The sequence below is a fragment of the Enhydra lutris genome, unplaced genomic scaffold (genome assembly GCF_002288905.1).
Source record: "Enhydra lutris kenyoni isolate GAN:26980312 unplaced genomic scaffold, ASM228890v2 scaffoldscaffold4, whole genome shotgun sequence".
NCBI classification, from domain to species: Eukaryota; Metazoa; Chordata; class Mammalia; order Carnivora; family Mustelidae; genus Enhydra; species Enhydra lutris.
The window spans coordinates 16300164-16323359 of record NW_019154088.1 but is presented as its reverse complement, the minus strand read 5'-3'; the positions used below and the strand labels follow the sequence as shown (position 1 = coordinate 16323359).

Genomic DNA, 23196 nt, shown 5'->3' with positions numbered 1-23196 from the left:
CCTCAAGCTGGAACTGCCAGCTGAGCCCAGTAAACCCTCAAAGCTGTGAGTGGTAATATGGTGATTGTTGTTTTAAGCCACTAGTTTTGGGGTGATTGGTTAAGCAGCCATTGATAACTGAACACCTGGCTGTTGTTCACTTAATTTGTTACACTTTCTGAGTACCTACTATGCCAGATGCTTTTTTAAGTGCTAGGAATAGGACAGAAAAAAACAGACAAAAGTTTCTGCTCTTGTGGAACTTTCATTCTAGTGAAAAGAAACACAAGCAAAATATGTGTTGTGTTAGATTTTTGATGTTATTATTGGAATTGTTTGGGGTTGCCATGAACCTCACTCATACAAGACAGTGAATTTAGCTGATAAATATTGTATGTGTTCAGACTGCTCTACCAACTGGCTATTCTGCTATTTCTCCCCTCTCCTCAGGCCTCCCTAGTCCCTGAGACACAGAAATATTGAAATTAGGCCAGTGAATAACCCTACCATGGCCTTCAAATGTTCAAATGAAAGGAAGAATTGCACATCTCTCACTTTAAATCAAAAGCTGGAAATGATTAAGCTTAGTGAGGAAAGCATGATGAAAGCAGGGATATGCCAAAAGGTAGGCCTCTTGTGGTCAAATAGCCAAGTTGTGAATGCAAAGGAAAGTTCTTGAAGGAAATTACAAGTGCTACTCTAGTGAACACACAGAAGGTAAGAAAGTGGAAACATCCTAAATGCTGATACGCAGGAAATTTCAATAGTCTGGCTAGAATATCTAACCAGACACTACATTCCCTTAAGTCAAAACCTAATCCACAAAGCTCTAACTCTCCTTAATTCTATGAAGGCTGAGAGAGAGAGGAGGAAGCTGTAGAAGAGTTTGAGGCTATCAGAGGTGGTTCATGTGATTTAAGGAAAAGCCATCTCCACGACATCAAAGTGCAAGGTGAAGCAGCACATGCTGATGTGGAGGCTGCAACAAGGTATCCCGAAGATTGAGCTAAGGTCATTAATGAAGGTGGCTACACTAAACAACAGATTTCCAGTGCAGACAAAACTGTTCTGTTGGAGGAAGATGCCATCTAAGACTTTCTTCATAACTAGAGAGGAGAAGTCAAAGCCTGGCTTCAAGGCTTCAAGAACAGGTTGACTCTTGTTAGGAGCTCATGCAGCTGGTGACTTGAAGTTGAAGCCAATGCTCATTGACCATTCTGAAAATTCTAGGGCCATTAATGATGCTAAATCTACTTCGCCTGTGTTCACAGTTTACTGAATATTTTATGCCCACTGTTAAGACCTGCTGCTCAGAAGAAAAGATTCCTTTCAAAATATAACTGCTCATTGACAATGCACCTGGTCACTCAAGAGCTCTGATGGAGATGTACAAGATGACTGTTGTTTTCATGCTAACACAGCATCTGTTCTGCAGCCCATGGATCAGGAAGTAATTTCAACTCTCAAGTCTTATTATTTAAGAAATACATTTTGTAAGACCGTAGCTGCCATAGATAACGATTCCTCTGATGGATTTCAGGAAAGTTAATTGAAAACCTGGAAAGGATTCACCATTCTAGATGCCATTGAGAACATTCATGATTCATGGGACAAGATCAAAATATCAACAGAACAGAACAGGAATTTGGAAGAAGTTGATTCCAACCCTCGTGGATGACTTTGATGACTTCTTCAGTGGAAGAAGTAACTGCACATGTGGTAAGAATAGCAAGAGAGCTAGAAGGAGAAGTGGAGCCTGAAGATGCAATTGAATTGTGGCAATCTCATGACAAGACTGTGATGGATGAGGTGTTTCTTCTTATGGATGAGCAAAGAAAGTGGTTTCTTGAGATGGCATCTACTCCTGGTGATGGTTAAATGACAACAGAGGATTTAGAATACTGCATACACTTGGTTGATAATGAAGCAGCAGGGTTTGAAAGTATGGACTGCAATTTTGAAAGAAGTTCTAGTGTGGGTAAACTGCTATCAAACAGCATTGCATGCTACAGAGAAGTTGGTCATGAAAGGAAGAGTCCATCATTGTGGCTAAAGTCATTGTTGTCTTATTTTACAAAATTGCCACAGCCACCCCAGCCTTCAGCAACCACCATCCCAATCAGTCAGCAGCCATCAACACTGAGGCAGGACCTTCTACCAGCAAAAAGATGATGCTCCGACAGCTCAGATGATGGTTAGCTTTTTTTTAACAAAGTATTTTAAAATGAAGGTATGAACATTTTTAGTCATAATGCTGCTGCACACTTAATGTAAACGTAACTTTTATATGCACGGGGAAACCAAAATACTGATTTCACTCACTATTTTATTGTAGTATTTGCTCTGTTTGGTGGTCTGGAACCAAACCTGCACCATCTGAGGTGTGCCTGTACCTGGGCTAAGAGTGCTAAAGGCAGGAGTGAGCGTAAAGATTGGATGCTGGAGGCTAGCCCGTGTGTTCAAAAAACAGAAAAAGGCTGGCATGTCTGGAATAAAGAGTGTAAAGGGATAGCAGTAGGAGATAATGTAAGTGGCTAGATCAGGCAAGACTTGTGAATCTTAGCAAGGATTTTGGCTTTTATTTTGAAATATACAGGCAGTCCTTAGAAAGTCATCCACATACTGCCTGTCAGTGATAAACCAGCCCTGGTCATCTTTTCTCTCATGGGTTTTTTTTTGGTCTGAGAGACTAGCTGGAGGCTGAGCCATTTTGTGAAAAGTCCTCTTAGAAGAGCTGGAATGACTCCTCACTATTTGCCTTTGGTCATGTTGCTTGATGAACATGTTGCAGTGATGAATGAAGGGAGAGAAGTAATGTTTCGTGGAACAGATTTCATAACATTTCTTTTGCTGTTTAGAGTATCTACCTATCCATCAATTGATTGATCTATCCACCATTCATCCCTGTGATGTGTAGTAAGACCAATTGGCCATAAAATTTAAAATAGGACATGATAAGGCATATTGCTCTGTGATTAAGTTTTTTCATTTTAGGAGTGAAGTAAATGTTATCTTACATTCATGGTATACAGTTCACTTTCATGTACATAATCATCTCAGTTATCCTCAGATATGAGTGGTGGTATTTCTTTTTAACAGATGAAGACACAGGTCCAGGGACCTCAGTTACATGGATAGTAAGGATCTTCAGTGTGAGGAGTTAGGGCATACACCCTGAATCTATTGTTTCTAAATCCAGTGCTATGTCTATTTTATCGCAGAAACCCAGTATAAAAATGGCACTCAGACAAGCCAATTATAACATGATGGGTAACTGAGTTATTTTCTTCCCTGATTCTTGGCATGGGCATATTACTGTCTCCATTCTAGTCTTTCCTAGGGGAAATAATAGTTACTAGGACTCAGGGGTACTTAGGAAGTTTTCCAGAATATTCCAGAAGATGTATCAATTGAGTGATACTGGATATTGGATTATCATGAGTTCTCTAATCAAACCAGGGCCTGATAATATGTGGATGAAGTTGAAAAAGAACAAAATGCATTATTTTGAACTAAATGTCCAAACTCGGTACAGCTGAAGAGTGAATGACCAGAAGAATCTTCAGCTGCTTAACACTAGCTGAAGAATGCTTCGTTAGAAAAATTCAGTCTCAGGAGGGAAAAGGTGATCTATTGAGCTGTTTGTTGTAAGGTAGAAAAGTAACTCTTCTGAACACTTCCACTATCAAAAGACAGTAACAATAAAGCTGGTTGCTATTCACTGGACTCTAATTGAGTTAGGAAAGATTCTGTAAAGATGGATATATAAAACTTCAAAGATATTTTAACAAGTTATATCTTAAGGTTCTAAGAATATTTTGTAAAATGGTTTATACCTTTGAACTTTAGAATAGACTGACTTTGTCTTCGCTGACCTTTGGGTAGCATTTCTCTCTGTTATAGTTTATTATTGAAGATAAATTGTTCTGGTTTTTTCTCCCCTAGAGCTATTACTTTTTTCCTCTTTATTACTCTAAAGGATAATCACATTTCCTTCAGGATATAGGAGAACTGTTCAAGGTGAGTTTTCTTTATAGGTTTAGATATCATTACATTGTTTAAAGTGCAACTTTATTTATAATAATGTGCTGTGGTCCATGGGTACCACAACTTAGACCAAAACTCATCAGACTTTTTCTTAAGCATATTGTCTTCTCTGACACCATGTTGAAAAGCTTATAACAGTTTTTGAAAACTCTCTTCTGGAAATATAATTCAGTAGGAAGAGTTTTAAACTAAAATGAAGACCTGTATTCTGGCCCTGCCCTAATAGGAGACTTCAGACAAGCCTTGTGTTTTGCTGTCTATACAATGGAGCATTGGATGGCATGATCTTTGAGGTATCTTCTAATTTTATCAATTTTTATCAAAATGTAGAATATGGATTCTATGCTTTTAGACTCTATACCACTTTTTATTGTTAAATAAATTTCTTTTAATAAAAAACCCTACATTATTAAAAATTTAGGAGATAGAGTGGAAATATAGAAGGGGAAGAATCACATGTTTGCCATTGTGTTTTAACCACTGCTATAATTTTAAGATATTTACAGCCGTTTTCATGATGCATATATTTTTTTAAGATTTTATTTATTTATTTGACAGAGATTACAAGTAGGCAGAGAGGCAGGCAGAGAGAAAGGAGGAAGCAGGCTCCCTGCTGAGCAGAGAGCCTGATGTGGGGCTTGATCCCAGGACCCTGGGATCATGACCTGAGCCAAAGGCAGAGGCTTTAACCCGCTGAGCCACCAGGCACCCCCATGATGCATGTTTTGATAAGAGTTATAAGCATAAGCAATATATATATATATGTAATTTGGCACCCTCTGGCTCAATTTTAGAAGGTCCCCAGTGATAGCAAATTTTCATACTTTGTATTCGAATAGATTAGAGTTTTGGAACCAATCAAAGGTCATTCATACCCAAATCTAGTGACTGGGATGGTAGTCATCCTGTCTAGTTTTATTTTGGGTCCAATATGAAGTATGACAGCAAGCTGATATATTTTTTTGTGATTTGCAAAACTGCTTCTGACATTAATTTCAAATGTATTTTTAGAAAAATTTTGAGTAAAACTTTAGATTTTTGGAATAAATGTCTAGCTTCTCAATGCACTTGATATTTATCTCGATGATCGGACAATAACATATATATATATGTATACATATATATATTCTGTGATTTTTTTTAAAGATTTTATTTATTTGGTGCAAAGAGAGACAGAGACAGAGATCACAAGTAGTCAGAGAGACAGGCAGAGAGAGAGGGGAAGCAGGCTCCCCACTGAGCAGAGAGCCCGATGTGGGGCTTGATCCCTGGACCCCGAGATCATGACCCGAGCCAAAGGCAGAGGCTTAACCCACTGAGCCACTCAGGTGCCCCTATTCTGTGATTTTTTAACAATAAATACAAACATTTTGAGTTCTTTATAGTTACCCATAAATTTTGAAACCCTGTATAATATACAATTTATATGCAATATATAATATAATATATAATATAATATAATATAATATAATATAATATAATATAATACTTTGAAGGTAATTCCACTTAAGAGGACTCCCACAAACCCCCAGTCTGAGGCCTGTAATATTATAATGAATTTCCAACTTTCCTAAGCCTATCATATAACACATGCATAAGATGTAACCTCACAGTTACCTCAGTTTTGGCTCCATAACTTGCCCAAGGTCACATAGATAGTAATTGGAGAGATGGGATGGGCACCTAGCTCTTTTTTACTCCAAGAAGCTACTCTTTCGTTATCCATGTAGGTAAAGTGAAGAGATGAATGCATAGCTTTATTTTTGTTGTTGTTGTTTTTGTTATTGTCTGTTTCTGCTATTGCAGACTACTCAGGTAATACCCAGATGACTGGCTACTTATCTAGATCCATACACCTGGGGTAGGGTTAGATGCAATCCAGGGGAACCACAATTTAGATCAGAGGGAAAAGAAAAACAAAGAGGATGGAAATGCTCTTGAGAGAAGGATGAGTGCCCTTGAGTCAGGGAGGAAGCACTATTCTTAGACTCTTTGTTCTTTGGGAAGGCTTTGCCTCTGTAAATTTCATGAGGATTAAGAATCAAACAATCCCATGAAACTGTAGGCTATCCAAATGCCACACTCATGGAATTATTAAACTCCCTTTCAATTTTATCAAGTTAGAACCAATTCTATGTGGAATTAAAACTTGCATTTCTTTCTTACTCTTTTTGAGACATAACATTGAAATTGAACATGGGCAAACATTAGTTCAAAGCAAAATGAACAAAAATAAGTTTTTAATACAAAATTAAATATTTAAGTATGTTTCCCCAACACCTTATTAAGATAATTTTCACTTAAGACATGTTATACCTCAAAGGATCAGCACAATGGAGGGATTAGCGTTTCTGAGTAGTATATTAGTGTAACATTTAAAAAGAAACATGTCTTAGCGAGCTTATGGTAGTCTTTGGGCTGTATCAAGTGACCAGTCATAAAGGATTCTCAGTTTTCTGTGTAGTTAGCTTGGAAAAAGGTAAAGAAAGCTGCTTTAAACAGTGGTTAAATAAGTCCCCATTACCTATCATAAGGACACATAAAAAGGATTTATTTTGGCTTTATACTGAACTTTTGTTGTTTCTAAAATTGGACTGCTTATAGAGATGAGAGATAATAGTCCTCTTTGGGCTAACAGTTAATATAGTTTGTATTTTTAATTTATATCATATATGAAATATTAATTTATATTTAAATGAAACATACTTTAAAGATATCATTTTTTAAACAAGATTGCTAAAGAGAGAATAAAATCATATGAATTTTAATGTAAAAGAAGTAAAAGGAACCCTAAACAGAATATCCCAAAGAAGTATCATTTAAGTTGCCGCATGGATTATTAGATCAAAGAGTGGGTTTCATAAATTTACCTCCTAGCTTGTGAAGGTAGTACTTGCTTTTATTTACCTTGAACTTGGTGTTCAAGCTCTAGCCGATGCTCCCTAGATTTGGTGTTTGCCCCAAATATATTCATATTGGCTTTGATCACTCAACTTCTGCACTTCCATCTTTGCTGAGTAAAGGATTATAGTCTTTGTAGTCTATTCTTATGTAATAATGAATAAGTTGTGAATGTTTACTATGTTCTAGGTTTTTATGTAAGCAGTTTAGTTATATTACCTCCTGTACATGGCACACAGCTCTATGAGCTGTGTCTGTCTCCGTTTTTCTGTCACCCACACACCTCAGTGTGTCCACCAATTATGGGTCTAGGGCTAGAGGAGCACGGCTGGCAGGGATGAGGGAGCTCCCTTAAGTATGTTCTTTACCCCGTTACCTCTAGCTTCTTTGATCTCAGATAATATTCCACCTCTGATGACACCTTTTAACCCCTTCCCTGAATCCTCATCCTATTTCTCAATTCAGAAACTAGATCTTATCTCGAAGGTAAAATGCTTTGGACAGCTAGAGTGTGATTTTTATTCCTTCTATGATATGGAATTAATTTCACTTTATTCCTCTGTGTTCAAAGAATCATCATTATCATCCTTTCCTATAGAACCTAAATGGGTGTGAAAGAAGATAGGATTAGAGGAAGAGGGTACAGCAACAGCATTTTCTCATATGAGTGCTACACAGTTAAGATGAGAGCAAAATATCTCAGGTTGTCTAATAGAGGTACGTATTGATGATAGGTGGGGAGAGAGTCTGTGTGACTTCTGTTATCATGAGTAGGGCAAGGAGAAAGCAAAGATCCTTGCTGGAGGAAGCCTCGGGTGGTGGTGGCTCTAGAAGAAATTGCCAGATCAACATAGATAGTGACAGACAGAAAAAGGTGCCAGCCAAGGTATTAGAAAGAGGCTCTGCCCTCTGCCACCTCCTGCTCGTCCTCTCCACGGAGACTCCAGTCCTGAGCCTCTTCTAGTCTTCATCTTGCTGAAGACTCTTCTGCTGACCAAATGAACCACTGCTGTGACTTGAGGAGGGGGTAATGGGGTAATGGGGCTGGGGTGGACCAGGGTCCTGCGAATCTCCCTTTGTGTTCTAGGCTGGGACTCAGACCATGCACCTTACAGAAAGTCATTGCATCATACATGATGACTAGGTCCCACAGTACTATACTGTGTGCTCAAGGACATCCTAGACAAAATGCTTAGGCCTCAGAGTCTAGTTATTATACTGTGGGCAAGTATTTATAACATTAATTTACAACCTCTAACAGGTTGCTGAAAGTCTAAACTGATTTTTTATTTAAGCAATTCAGCAGATTCTATTTATTTTGTACTATACTTCCTCCATAGCAACAATGGATATTTGGTGTATTTTTTGTTTTGGTCAAAATTCCATTCCCTTGGGAGGAAAATGCCACTTAAGACTGTTTAAATAGAATGGTACTTCCGAAATAACCATATTATGGCAGTTTACCTCAAACAAGGATGTGTAAAATTGAGAACATTCTTGGATTTTAGCATTAGAGAGAACAGTCTCTGCAGGGTCCAAGCTGTGTAGTCTTTTTTTTTTTTTTTTTAAGATTTAGAGAGAGAGCACTGGTGGGGTTGGGGGTGAGTGCAGGGGGGAAGGACAGAGGGAGAGAATCTTTCAAGCAGACCCCCCTGCCCGCTAATTGAGGACCCTGACTCGGGGTTAAATCCCACAACCCATGAAATCATGACCTGACCTGAAACCAAGAGTCTGACACTTAACCGACTGAGCCACCCTGGTGCCCCCAGGCTGTATAGTCTTAAGTAATTAGTTATCATCTGAGCCTCAGTTTTCTCATCAGTAAAACCAATCTATAGTCCTGATTTGGTAGGGTTTTTGTGAAGACTAAATGAAACTATCTCTATTTAGTTTAGAACCATGCTTGGTCTTCTATAATTGTTTTATGATAAATAGCTAAAAAATAAATATATAAATAAAAATCCTCCATCACACTGTGGAATGCTTCAGTAAACTGTTTTCAGGATTATATTAATCCTTATTAGTTGACAAAATGGGTGGAATTATTACAACTCAGTGCTCATCAAAGAACTTGGGGAAATATAAAGCATTTGCAGATTTCTCTGAAGCCAGTTTCTGTGTCTGTAAACAAATTCCAGGGAAATTGTTTTTTATTGCTGATGTCCTAATTTGGATGAGAGTATGCTAGACCTTGAACAGAGAAATGACAGAATTAATCTATAGGCACTTAAAAAATGAATCTAGCCAGCACTATTTCTATCTCATTTTGTTGCCGGTTATTTTCAGTACTCAAGACCAGGGTCAATTCCTAGCAGCTGAAGAAGATTTAGCAGTAGCGTGGGCATCCATCAGTCATACATGCGATATTATGATCTATAAGAAATGTATATTTGGTCATTCAGATGAAAATACATGAACAAAATGTATTTTTCATATATATTTGGTCTTGAGCCACAGTTACTGACTCAGGCTCCCCAAACCCTTGGAATTTCCTAAGTATTGAGAGCGATGAAGGCATCTTTCATTATGTTAACAAGGTGACTTTTGGGCCCCACCTAAGAGCCAACACTGTAATTAGAGGGTTAGAACTTTCAGTCCCACCCCTGCCCTCTAGGAAGGAGAGGGACTGGAAGCTGGATCCAATGTCAATGGTTAATGATTTATTCAATCATGCCTATTTAATGAAGCTTCCATAAAACTCAAAAGAATTTTTCTGGAGAGCTCCCAGGTTGGTGAACATGTGGAGGTTCAAGGAGGGTGGAAACTCCATGCCCTTTCCTTATACCTTGCCCCATGTATCTCTTCCATCTGGCTATTATGTCATTTTATAATACCAGTATATAACAAATATATAATTATACATAATTATGTATTTATTATATTTATATTTATTATATATATAATTATGTATGTATATCATTTTTCATAAACCAGTAATCTAGTAAGTAAAATGTTTCTCTGTGTTCTGTGAGCCACTCTAGCAAATTAATTGAACCCAAGAAGGAGGTTGTGGGAATCTGTGATAGATAGCCCATTGGCCAGACGTAGGGCTAACAACCTGGGATTATAACTGGTGTCTGAAACCCAGGGAGGGGTCAGTTGGAATCCCCAATCTATGGCTAGTTTTCAGAAGCACAGGTTTGCAATGGCATCTGAGTTGGGGGGTGGGAGAGAAGTCTTATAGGCCTGAGCCCTTAACCCGTGAAATTTGATGCTATTTCCAGGCTAATACTGTCAGAATTGAATTGATATCTTGGACACTGTGCTAGTGTCTGAGCATTGCTTTTGCTGGTGTGGGAACCCTCCCCCACCCCCATGCATATACATTGGAATTGGGTTCAGAACCTATTTAGTTTGGCGTCAGTGAAGTGGGGTTTGCTAGAATGACTCTGGCTCACAGAAGCATTTGGTTTGGAAAGAGAAAAGGTGAAAGGACAGGGAATGAGGAACCTTTGATTTCTGGGTGGCCATGTGGTCACATGGTATGGAGCCGCAGCTGTGCTGTGGTCAGTTACTAAGAGTAAAAGTTAACTAAAGATAAAAGTTACCAGGGGGACGCCTGGGTGGCTCAGTTGGTTAAGCAGCTGCCTTCGGCTCAGGTCATGATCCCAGCGTCCTGGGATCGAGTCCCACATCGGGCTCCTTGCTCGTCAGGGAACCTGCTTCTCCCTCTGCCTCTGCCTGCCATTCTGTCTGCCTGGGCTCGCTCTCTCTCCCTCTCTCTCTCTGACAAATAAATAAATTAAAAAAAAAAAAAAAAAGTTGCCAGGAATTTAGAGATGGATCCAACTCCTGTGGTTGATTCACTTAATGCATAAGGAAATGTGAAGTATGAGAAAAAGCAAAATATTCTACCCCTTAGTTGTTGTTATCTGTAATAGCTAACCTAAAAGAGGATGCCTGACCAGATCTTGATGCTAAATCAAGCTCAGATTTCAGTGAGTCTGAGCATAGGCTACTAGCCTCAGAGCCTCCCAGCAAGGGGAGAATTACACAGGGGTATCAGAAAGTACTTTTAAGACCTCTGGTTGCCAAGAAAGTGGTCAATAGAGAAAAACAGCAAAAAGGAGAAACCATTGAAACCAGAGGGTATAGTGTGAAGTAACTGTTTCGTTTTGTGTATTAGTATCAGTAGCTTCCCGAGGAACCTTTCCTAAGGGCATTGTAAGGGTGGTTTGGGGGCTGTGTCTGGTTTTGGACGCTGCAGAGTGAAAGAGCATGTTCAGGTTGTTAATGGGACATAGAGCTAGCTCACTGTGAAAAAATTACAGATGGCTATATGTGATCCATACACATAGGAAGTTATTCCAGAGAGAGAAGGACTGGATAAAAGACATGGAAAGGTCTGTTTACCCTGAGAATGCGGACTGCCCAGTTTCCCCTATGAATATCAAGTGGGACATCCCAGATAAAGCTGTTGATAATGCTTTGTATGTAGGCCATTGTATGTAGGCCATACATTTGTATGTAGGCTTTATGAAGATTAGGGTATTCACCCACTGAATATGTCCATTACCCATGTCATGACAAATGCTGTGGTTAAGGGAGCCTTCATGAGCACCCCATATCACCTTATTGTTGCAAAACAGAAAAATGGGGAATCTATATCAAATCTGCTGAGCTTCCTCACCTGGGTCTTACAGATGCTAATGAAAACATTAGGTTAATTAATAAGAAAATGGGAAGAGGCCAAGGGGAGAGTCAAAGGACTGTTTCCAAGAAGATGAATGAAAATTTCTAGAAGGTTATTAAGAAATACATTAACAAACCAAATATTGAAAGGGACAAAACAAAGGAATCAGAAAGGAGAAAGTGGTAGGACTTGTCCCAATGGGGTGGAAGTCTTTAGATGATTATTAGTAAATGGGATGAATAGGGATGCCTGGGTGGCTCAGTCGGTTAAGCATCTACCTTCGGCTCAGGTCATGATCCCAGGGTCCTGGGATCGAGTCACAAATTGGGCTCCCTCCTCAGCAGGCAGCCTGCTTCTCCCTCTGCCTGTTCTGCCTGCTGTTCCCCCTGCTTGTGCTCGCTCTCTGACAAACAAATAAATAAAATCTTAAAAAAAAAAAAAAAGGGAAATGGGATGAATAAAGCAGACATTGACTGGGTTAAAACAAAGGTTTTAATGAGTGTTACCTAAGGTTGGTGGGCCTGTGGGACCCCCCTATTGGTCACCCATCATTAAAGGACCCCAAACACATGTGTTCTATTTACCTTGTCTGGAGAAATTATAAAAACTGGAATGTAGCGGTTACTATGAGAAAATGGACCAGCAACCACTTGGGGCAGTGGTTACGCAGATGAATCAAATTAAAGATTGATGAAGGGGCCAGAAGTCCCTTGGTTGACCCCTCACTGAGGACCTTATGTGCAAGTGTGGATAAATTAGGCAGTGGTGGAGAAGAGTAGTTTCCAAGGCAGTGCCCAATGGCCTGGCCATATGGTCAGATTAGAAAGGCAATAGGAACCTGGGTACTAAATGTATGCCTGTATAAGACATAACCCTGTGGAAATCACTATGAAAATTTGAAAGGTGCGTCAAAGTAGGAGCCTATAAGAAGAACGCCCTTTTAAGTCTGGAAGGTGATTGAAATAGTTAAGTAGATATCCCTGTGTGCTCCCTTGAGATGGCTGCCTGGGGGTCCATGAAATGACTAGACAGGAGTGTCTGCAGCAGTGCAAAGATGGGCTGAAGCCACACACATTTTTCTCGCACCCTCTGAAGCACAAAATGCCAATAAGAGCTGTCCTACCTGCCAACAAGAGAGACAGAGACGGCTATGTGTCAGATTCCCTGGTGGGAAGGTCCTGAACATAGCTGGCAAGTGAGATTGATGCTGGTAACCTTCGGGGGCTACAAATGGGTCCTGCCTTACAGGAGTATTTACTGCCTCCAGACTGGGTGTCGCTTCCTTGGTATTAGATGCAAATGCTCAAAATACTATAAAACAATAGCAGCAGAAGATAATTGCATGGTTCCTCCAGACCAAGGAACACATTTTGCAACCGATAACAGCCAACATGGGCAGAGAGATAAGTTTGATGGAGAATTGGAGTGGGCGATTGAAACACTGGTTATCGAAAACGGGGGAAGAATAGGGCACGGAGGGGGCGCCTGTGTGGCTCAGTGGGTTAAGCCTCTGCCTTCGGCTCCCGTCATAATCTCAGGGTCCTGGGATTGAGCCCCGCATCGGGCTCTCTGCTCAGCAGTGAGCCTGCTTCCTCCTCTCTCTGCCTGCCTCTCTGCCTACTTGTGATCTCTCTCTCTTTCTGTCAAATAAATAAAAACAAAAAAAACCAAACAAACAAACAAACAAAAAAAAAAGAAAAAAGAAAAGGGCACGGAGGACTGGCTCACCAGCTATCACCAGAGTGTGCTCACCCTAAAAGTGCGGAGTCCTGAAGGGGTGGCCCCGCTTGATAGCTTCCTGGTTTCTGGTGGGTCTGGGCAAGAGCAGGAAGGGGAGCTGTTGGTATTCTTTCTTCCGCACGTTGCCTCAACTTATGTATTGTTTGTTTTGTTCCCCTGCTAGGTGCAGGGGGTCCCAGGACCAGGGCTGCAGCTACAAGGGCTGGAAGCAAGGAGGATGAAAAGCCAGAAACTGTGACCATGTTTTTAACACTTCTGTCATGATTGCTGAGAGCCTGGTGGGATAGGGTGTACCTTCACCCCCTTTGCCAAATTGGGGTTAATAGTGAATTCAGCTTTATTGTTTGTAGTAAAAATAGCTCACTAGTTGTGCACTGTGTGGCCTTACACTGTGCGATGAGGAATGGGCTGAGGGAGAAGTGCTTGCTCGTGTTGCTGTGCATGATCTAGACCAGCACAGTGGGCTGGGTAGTTACCAATGACTGAATGAGAGTCTGGTAATGGGCCAATATCTTTGGACTGCCATGATTGTTTTGCCATAAGGGGAATATGTGTGTGAAGACCAGGAAGTGGGCTGTGATATTGTGATGTAGTAAAAAAAAAAAAATATATATATATATATATATGTTTTCATCCATAGTTCCTGGCTTCCAGCTCCCAAAAGCCCTGGAAATTCTTAAGTGTAGAGAATGATAAAGGTGCCTTCTATTATGTTAACGAGGCATATTTTGGACACTATCTAACATGGCTGTTGATTGCCAAGGTAGCAAACCACGTGATTAGAGGATGGGAACTTTTAGTCCTAACTTCTGGCCTCCAGAGGAGGAGAAAGGAGAAGGGCTGGAGGCTGAATCAGTTGTCAGTGGTCAATGCTTATGTGATGGAACCTCCCTAAGCAAAAAATAAAAAGATGGGATTTGAAGAGCTGGGGGAGTGACATGTCTGGAAAGGACATAGAAGCTCTGCTTCCCTTCCTTGTACCTTGCTGCATGATCTTTTCCCTCTGGCTGTTTCTGAGTATATATCCTTTTACAATAAACTAGTAATCTGGTAAGTAGAATGTTTCTCTGAGTTCTGTGAGTCACTCTAGCAAATTAATTAAACCTAAGGAGGAGGCCATGGGAACCTCTGATTGATAGCCCATTGGTCAGAAGTATAGGTAAGAACCTAGCCTTATGCCTGGTATCCAAAACCCAAGAAGGGGGTTGTTGGAACTCCCAATCAATAGCCAGTCAGTCAGAAGCATAGATAATACTTGCGCTTGCAGATGCCATCTGAAGGCAGTGAGGGCCAAGTGTGGGGGCATTCTGAAATCAGATGCTATCTTTGGGTAGATAGTGTCAGAATTGCTTGCTGTTGGGGGAACTGCACCCCCCCCCACCTCCCACATGTTGGAATTGTGGACCCAGTTCTGGACTGAATACCAATTTACACATTTGTAATATCTACTGTTATATTTCAGAGCAAAGAGCGATTCACTTGTCTGTTGATGATGTTTCAGAGTAATTCCACAAGTGGCCTGGTGGAAGTCATTATTATAAATCGTCTGTGAAGTCACTTAATGAAGATTATTTTGAAGTAGCAATCTAAATTTTAATGCAGTTTCTGCTGCAGGCCTAGAAAAGTTATTTATTTATTTACTGCTCCCAAGACAATTTTTCTATAAACAAAATTCTTGATGAATTTATTCTTTTAGTCAAGTCATTGTTTAGAAATGTGAAAACAAACAAACAAACAAAAAAACAAAAACAACAACACTTTTTGACTTTCTATTTTCCAGGAAGAGAAATTTTCAGGGTGGGACAAAGTACCTTGAATTTAGAATTTCCTAGTTTCTGTTTTTATTTTATTTTTTTTCTGTTTTGTTTTTAAAGATTTATTTATTTTAGAGAAAGAGAATGTGTGAGCCTTGAGTCGGGAGTGGGGGGATGAGAGGCAGAGGGAGAGAGAAACTTAAGCAGACTCTGTGCTGAGCTTAGAGCTTGATGAGGGGTGCGATCTCACCACCCTGAGATCATGACCTGAGGCAAAACTGAGAGTCATGCTCAACTGACTAAATCATCTAGGCAGTCTAGGCGCCCAGGTCATGGTCCTGAGGGTCATGAGATTGAGCCTTGAGTCAGGCTCTGAGCTCAGCATGGGGTCTTCTTGGGGTTCTCTCTCTCCTTCTCCCTCTGCCCTTCTCCTTCTTGAGCACTTTTTCTCTCTCTACCATAAATAAATAAATCTTTAAAAAAATAAGATAAATAAAAATGAAAAAATTCTTATTTTAATGTAATTAACATGATCTATGTAGGTTTTCTAACTAAAGGTTCAGTCCTGGCAAAAGGGAGATTATTACAATAGTTAAGAGTATAGAAGCGGATGTACATACATCTATATGTAAGAATTTAGTATGTGAAAATTGGTCAACTTTCTGAAGATAGCATTGCACCTATAGTAAAACAAATTCTTAGTGAAAGAAAGAAATAAATGTAAAAAAAAAAAAAGAGAAACTACATGTAAAAGAAAATATGACAATTTTTCTGACCTGGGGATAAATATCTTTCTAAGTATAAAACCAAAAGGAGAATCATAAAAGAAAATATTTATAAATTCTCTTAAAAATAAATAAACTTCAATGTGAGAAACACAAAATACAAAAGCAAACAGTGGAATATGAAAAAGCATATGATATAAAATTATATTAGGAAAAGTGTTAATATCCTTATATGAAAAAAAAAAAAGAGTCTTGGGAATCAATAATAAAAAGACAAATACCCTCCTGTTAAAACATGGGCAAAAGAGCAAAAAGCAAAACCACAAATTTCAATAAACATGAAATGTTCAACCTCACAAAGAATAGGATAAATCCAAATTTTATAAAATGAAGTTCCATTTTTAAAGCAATTAACAAAAATATTTATTATGTTATTATTCGTGGTTTTCTGGAGTAGAAGCTATCCCATACTCTGGAGGTTTAAGTTAGCATACCCTTTGTGAAGTGTTTTGGCAATGTATAAAATAAAGCTCAAAATATGCACAGCTCTGTATCTTTATCAAAATATGATCAGAGAACTTTGCAAAGATTTTATACAAATACAGGCTTGTATTGCTTGGAATAAAAAAAACCTCCAGATGTCCAAAGAAAATAATTTTAAAAATTATACATCTCTACTGGGTACCTACTGTGTATAAAACCCAGTGTTAGATACTTACATCATTTACAAAGTCATGCTACCATTAAAAATCATGTTTTTGAACAGTAATAATATGGGAAAGTGTGAGGAATAAAATATGAGGAAAAAGAAAAAAACCTCAAACTGTATTTATATCAAGACCTAAAAGCCCGAAAGGAAATACATCAGATGCTGACTGTGGGGATCTCTAGGTGATTTTACTTTTTTCCTTGCATTTTATCAGTCTAGGTAAAAATACTATGTTAAAGTAATTTAATCTGTTTTATAGAAAAATATCAAGGTCATCATAAAATGGAATGCCAATATAAAAATGACGATATTTAGACCTACTTGAGTTAAATCATAATAATTATAACAAACTTATGCTGACCCGTTCTATGAATTTTTTTTTTTTTCTTAAAACAAATATGTGTTGAGAGCCTCTGTTCTTGTCAGGTCCTGTTGTAGGTCTTAAGGATACTGCAATGGTGCAGTGAACAGGAGAGAAAATCAGGAGCATTTCAGCAGGGCCAGTGGGCTGGGGCCCTGGGAAAAGGGAGAGTTAATGTTCTAGCTCTCTCTGGGAAGAAATGCTAGCAGAGTGTATGTGGGGGTGGGGATGGGGGGGTTGGGGGAGGATGCTATTTCTGTGCAATCCTGTAAGCATGTGGCTGGACACCCAACCCTTAACTTTGACATTCTCTGAGGTAAGCATGCTCAGTCAACTAAACCAACCAAGCTGGAGACAGACTGGAAATTTCTGCTGGCACTTCTGTTGCATAGGGCATGACTCATCATTGACATCCTGATTTAAGGGACTAGGATACCAAGGAAAGGTATGCTCAGAATTCTTGTGTGATCTACATCGCTGAGGGGACAGAAGAGAGAGGTTTGGCCTGGCAGATCTTATTTTCAGAAACCAGTGACTGAGCTTAAGTTTAATAACTGAATTTATAATTATTTGATACCCGAAGTCACTTTACATAAGATGCAGTACTTATTACTTATTTATTGGTTGATAAACACGTTAGTCTCATTAGCATAAGGCTGAAATGAAAAATGTCATTTGTTTACCACCCATCTATCTTAAAAAAAATTGAAATAATTTTAGAGTAAAACTGCAGGTTTTTAAAAGTATAAAATGAGCATTAGGAAGGCCTTAAGCATATACATCAAGGGCATAAATGTGAAAACTTGGAACAGTTTACTAACAAATGGCCAGGAGTATAGGAGACAAAGAGTTTCTGGAGAGACCCATTGTAATAATAAGTGCTGGGTACTCATTTAAAGATGCCACGCTGCACATGAACTATCAAGAAAAACCACACACAGGCCCGTTCCTTGAAGTAGGACCCCTCACCACAGAAGTCTGTGCTCTGTGACCAGCTGAGATGGACAAAACTGTTGCTGAGCTGTTTTAAAGACAGCCACGGGCATGTGGCACCACCATTTCGGAAGCTTATGGGGGAGATTTCCAATTACTTACCTTCACTGATGATTTCCAGGGAGGGTAGGAAGTACTCGTCACAGACAATAGACACGGCCATGAACATGTAAAGGATAATCAGGAAGTAGATGACAATGCCTCCATCTGTGCGCTCCTGTTTTGTGAAAAACCCTTCGGGAAAGTCCAGGGATGGAGACATAACACATTGGGTGCTATTTCCTGGTAAGGAAAAGAAGGTGAAAATTTGAAGTATGCTGGTGTTGCTAGTTCCAAGCCCACAAAGAGAGATTTCTTAAGAAAACTAAGTGTGCGGTCACCAGATGGAATTTTAAGAACCCTAGTGGAAATGTATAAGGCATTTTGAATATGATGTAGAGCTTTTGAAAAAAATAATTATTGGGGCTCAAAAGAGGAGCTTTAATGAAGTAAGCTGATGATAATGAAAGAATTAAAAAAATCATGAAATCACTCTTCCTTGTCTGCTTTATTTCTTAAAAGGGAATTCTGAACCCTTCCTCCTCCTCAAAGAGAAACTGTATCTCTAGTGAGAAAGATTCCTAATATCTTTACAATTTCATTTTCCCATTTCAGAGCCCAAGCTGCCCACGGGCCTGTGAAGAGTCCTCCACTGTTGCAGAGAGAATTTCTAAGATGAAAGAAGATTTTTTTTTCCATGATGAAGTCTCCAACAATAAGAACTGGAGACTCGCCTGCTTCATGAAGCCTGTGAATTCTTTCTGAGCTATCTTTGAGAACTTATCTGAGGGATCAAAAGCATTTGATATTCTTCCAAATGCTAAAAATCAGAGGAGGAAGCATGAGCCGAAGTAAGTCAAGTGAGTATTTTCCTCTCTTTGTCCCTCCATCTGTACATGGCAGCTACGGCAGGGGCAACTGACCCCAGTGTCCACCTACCTGTGGCCCTTAGGAGACGCTGGGGCAGGGAGGCACTCGGGGGAGGCAAGCATGCAGTAGCCCCGAGGATGCTGAGGAGCAGAGCCCTTCTTGCCCACCGTGGGCCCCCTTCGGTCGGCATTCCTGCTGTGCTTTTAATGCAGAGTGCTGCTTTGGGAAGGGGGAAAGGGTGGAATAAGCTGGGTCATGTGAGGAGTCTCCTTCCTGCTCACTGCCCTGCCCAGGACACATCTCAGCCAGGCCTGTGCAGGAGGGAGGGTGAAAGGAGCCAGGCAGTCTCCTCTGATCAGGAGCCCCAAGCTCCAGAGAGGCTGGGGGAGGTGGGGAGGAGAGCAGATGATTCCTGTGTACAGCTGTAGTCGTCCCTGAGGCAGATCCAGGCGGCTTGTTCTTTATGGCATGGTTTGATTTACTGGTCTTCACAGTGGCTGTGATTTTGACTTTCTCTAGATTTGGAATGACCTGAGTTTGCAACTGCTTCGTCTCCAACCCTCACTTCTAGAAGTTGATGGGACTGGTGTATGTGAATTCTTTGGCTAGGTATGCACATTTTTATCTTTCTTTTGGGCCTCTCCACCTCCTCTCCCATTAGGGCTAGAGACAGAAAGGTAGTTTCGGAGGCTCTTGCAATAATCTAGGAGAAATGATGGGAGCTTGAACCAGAGCCGTAGCAATAGGGGTGGGGAGAAGTGGACAGCTTCAAGAACTGTATGGAGACATGGTGGATGCTATTTGATCATTGATTAGCTGTGCTCTCTGCCAGAGATTTTGAAGTGCAAATTCAACAGGCCAGGGGGTTTCAAACACAAACTACTAACTCCCCTACCCTAGCATTTATTGCACTTGCCAAGGCATTAAGAACTTGGGGCAATGAAGTAACTTGTGCTTAATAGCACAGACCACATAGTTTGGGTCGTAGCACTGCTACTTCCTGGCTCTGTGTCCTTGGGCACGTTATTTAACTTCTCTGCTTCTCAGCTCTACTCTCTGTAAAAAGGGAATGGTAGGTCACCTCACCTGTGGTGAGGATGACACAAATGAATGCACGTAATCTGCTTAAAACAGCCTCTGCCACGTGGTCAATGTTACCTATTTATCTATCATCTGTCTTTATTATTATTAATGTGTTACTTTTGATTAAAATAAAAGCTTCTTGGCCAAAGGATTTCTTTTTTTTAAGTTTTGCAATTCTCGTGGTTCCTTTGCTTTGCAGAAAAAGCATAAAAATTGATGTGTTTGCTAAGTTTTAGATTTAGAAACTGGGTTTTTCTGGTGGAAAAGAGTAAGTTGTTTCCGGATGCTTATTATGATTTTGGGTTGGTAAAAATTCTCAAACGCCCTTTTGTTTTGCTGGGAATTGGTAGCCATTATAAACCTCTCTGAAACGGTCATTTCTAGGAACTGTCTATCCAGATGTGTGGTGTGGTTGTGAGGTTGGGACGATGAGTCACCAAAGTGTAGCTCGAATAGAGCAGATTCTCAGCAAGCAGTGTCTGGGCTGCTGACCCCCATAGAAGGCGGTGCCCTGGACCACGAGACCAGACCGTGACCTCAGCGCCAGCAGTGGCCGAGGCCAGGGTAGAGGCCACTTAATTTTGTGCTGAGTGGATGTGTTGCATGAGCCTTTCCTCTCCAAAATGCAGTAGTTCCACCAACTGATAAAACTAAACATTACAAACAAACAAAGTAGCACAAACATTCAAACCATAGTATTTCCAGTGCCCAATATCAATCTGGGAAATAGTACATATCTCAAGATACCGGCTAATTACAATGGAATAGAGTGCTTACACATAGTAGGTACTTAAAAAATGTTTGTTGATTGATTACATTGTAATGGTTTTTTTTTTAATTTTTTAAAATTTTATTTATTTATTTGACAGAGAGAGAGAGCACAAGTAGGCAGAGCAGCAGGCAGAGTGGGAGAAGCGGGCTCTCTGCTAAGCAGAGAATCTGATGCAGAGCTGGATCCCAGGGCCTTGGGATCATGACCTGAGCCGAAGGCAGACACCCAACTGACTGAGCCACCAAGGTGCCTCCATTGTAACGATTCTTCAAAACACATTTCCCAGAGCACATATGTACTTGCTCTGAATAAATGATAAAGTCAAATAGGAGTTTATTGAGGAAAGAGAATTTAGGAGGCTAATTATACATACCTTATACGTTTATTGCTCATTTTACAAAAGGATCTTAAAAAGTTTCTTATTGTAAAATAAAGCATAAAGCCCAATGAAATAAATGTGTAGTTTATTGTTATATTATTATTATTTTATAAGATAGAGTCCCTTGTAAACACTGTAGATCAAGAACTAGAACTTTGCCAGCCACCCTAGAAACCCCTTCATGTGCCTCAATCCCACCTCCTCCTTTTCTTGGAAAGTAGACAGCCACTGACTTCCACAGTAATCACTTCAGTGTCTGTGTATTTTTAATTGTTTATCACCCACTCCTAAATGGGAGCATCTTCAGGACACTATAGCTTAGCCCTAGAAAAAAAGACCTTTAAGTTTCTTTTAGTTTACAGATTTCCCCTCCTTCTTTTTCTTTTCTTTATAATTTATCTATTGGGAAACCCCAGGGCACTTGATCTGTAGAGTTTCCCACAGTCCTGATTCTGTTGAGTGTGTCTTATGGTATAGCTCAACATATCCCTCCATTTCTTTTGGTTTTGGTAATTGGCAGCTGGATGCAGAGGTTTGATCAGACTGGGTTCTATCCCACTGGCAAGACCAAAGTGGGTAAGCAGTGTGGCCTTTCCTTAGAAAGCACATGAGGTCAATTTGTCTTTTCTTTTGTGATGTTAGCAGCCTTTGCTTCTCTAGAGGTCACAAAAGGGTCATGTTCTAATTCTATAATTTTTTTTTCACTTATTACTTGGAATATTTTATAGTGAGATGATTTCTATCATCTACTCTTTGGGTACCCAGGGGTACCCAGTTTATATGGAAAAGGCAAAATATGTGCTTGATCCTTTTCCTCTACTGATCATTTCTCAAGTTAATTGGTTTTCAATTTTCTTCCAAAAATAACCAGCTAGATTTTAAAAATGATTATGAATCAATGTATTTAAATATATTTGATGGCTTCCAATTGCCATGATTATCCTTTTTAAATTTCAAATCATCTCATCTTTAGCCTCATCTTTGGGTTGACTTCTGAGAGCCTTTGACATGACCTTAATAGGTTTTAATTGCTTTCTTATTACCTGATATAAAAGAAATATTCCAGGCTCATCCTACACACAAAACCAATCATTTCTTCAAAATGACCCTTTATTTTTTTAAGTGGAAAGTATATCCATATCATGATCTAAGAATCTGGGTTACTAGCAATGCTTATTGCTACTGGATTGCTCATTATTTGTAATCCCCCCTGCCCCACCCCTCACCATATCTCTTTATAAAATATCTCATGAGTTCATACTCATACTTCCTATTCAGGGGTCCTGGATGATAGAATTGGCATATCTAGAATTTCATAATTATGTATTTCCTGGTCCTATGTTAGATATATGAGTCTCAAAATGATGACATTGATTCTACCACCACTAATATAATCACTAAGAAAAGTCCAAAATTTTTGCTTATACTCTTTCCATTCTCCTTCTATTCCAAGAGCTATAGCCTATCTGCATTGCTTCCTTTAATCCTCATTTAGTCTTGGTAGTACAAGTAACTACATTTTTAATGTTTGCCACTGTTCTAAGGTTGATGTTTCTCTAGACATTTGATGCCTGAAACATATTTTCTAATAGATCCCTTGGAAGAACTCATAGGAACTGTGTTCTTCAAGTTCTTTCCTGTCTGTAATGATTTCTCAATGGTCTTTATACTTGAAAGTCAGCTGTGCTGGATATAAAATCACTGGCTCACAATTTTTTCCCTTAAGTATCTTCTATTGCTCTGTTTTCTTATGACATAAAGCATTACTGTTGACAAGCTGATAATTATATATATAATTTTACTCCCCTTAGATGTCACTTGCTCTTTTTTCCTAGATACTCAGAAGATTTTTTATTCTCTTTCTTTAAAGTTCAGTAATTTTATGAGAATATCATAATGTTGGTCACTTTAAGTCGCTATTCTTAGGTATAGAATGTGCTCTCTCAGTGTGTAGTTTCAGATTTCTTGATTTCAGGAAAGTTTTAGAGAATTACAGTTTTCAGTATTTGTTCTGTTCCCTTTCTTTGGATTTATTCTCTCAGGGACTTCCACTATTTTTATGTTGGATAGTCTTTGGGTATCATCAGTATTATTACTTGGTCATGCATCTCTTTTTATCTTTTTTTTTTCATTTCTTTTTATCTTTTTTTTAATTTCTTTTTGATTTTAAATTTTTTCATTTTCCTTTTCTATTTCTTTTAAGATATTATC

At 39.4% G+C, this 23196-nt stretch overlaps 1 protein-coding gene across 1 annotated transcript in view; it reads right to left on the bottom strand.

Moving 5' to 3' along the window:
* Positions 1 to 18941, bottom strand: part of LOC111160845 (solute carrier family 24 member 5) — a 28268-nt gene extending 9327 nt beyond the window's left edge. Inside the window, exons 1-2 of the mRNA XM_022524228.1 lie at positions 18821 to 18941; positions 17945 to 18124 (exon numbers count right to left, since the gene is read on the bottom strand). Coding sequence (XP_022379936.1) covers positions 17945 to 18124; positions 18821 to 18941 — 301 coding nt within the window. The remainder of the gene's footprint in view (positions 1 to 17944; positions 18125 to 18820) is intronic.
* Between the last annotated feature and the right edge of the window lie 4255 nt (positions 18942 to 23196).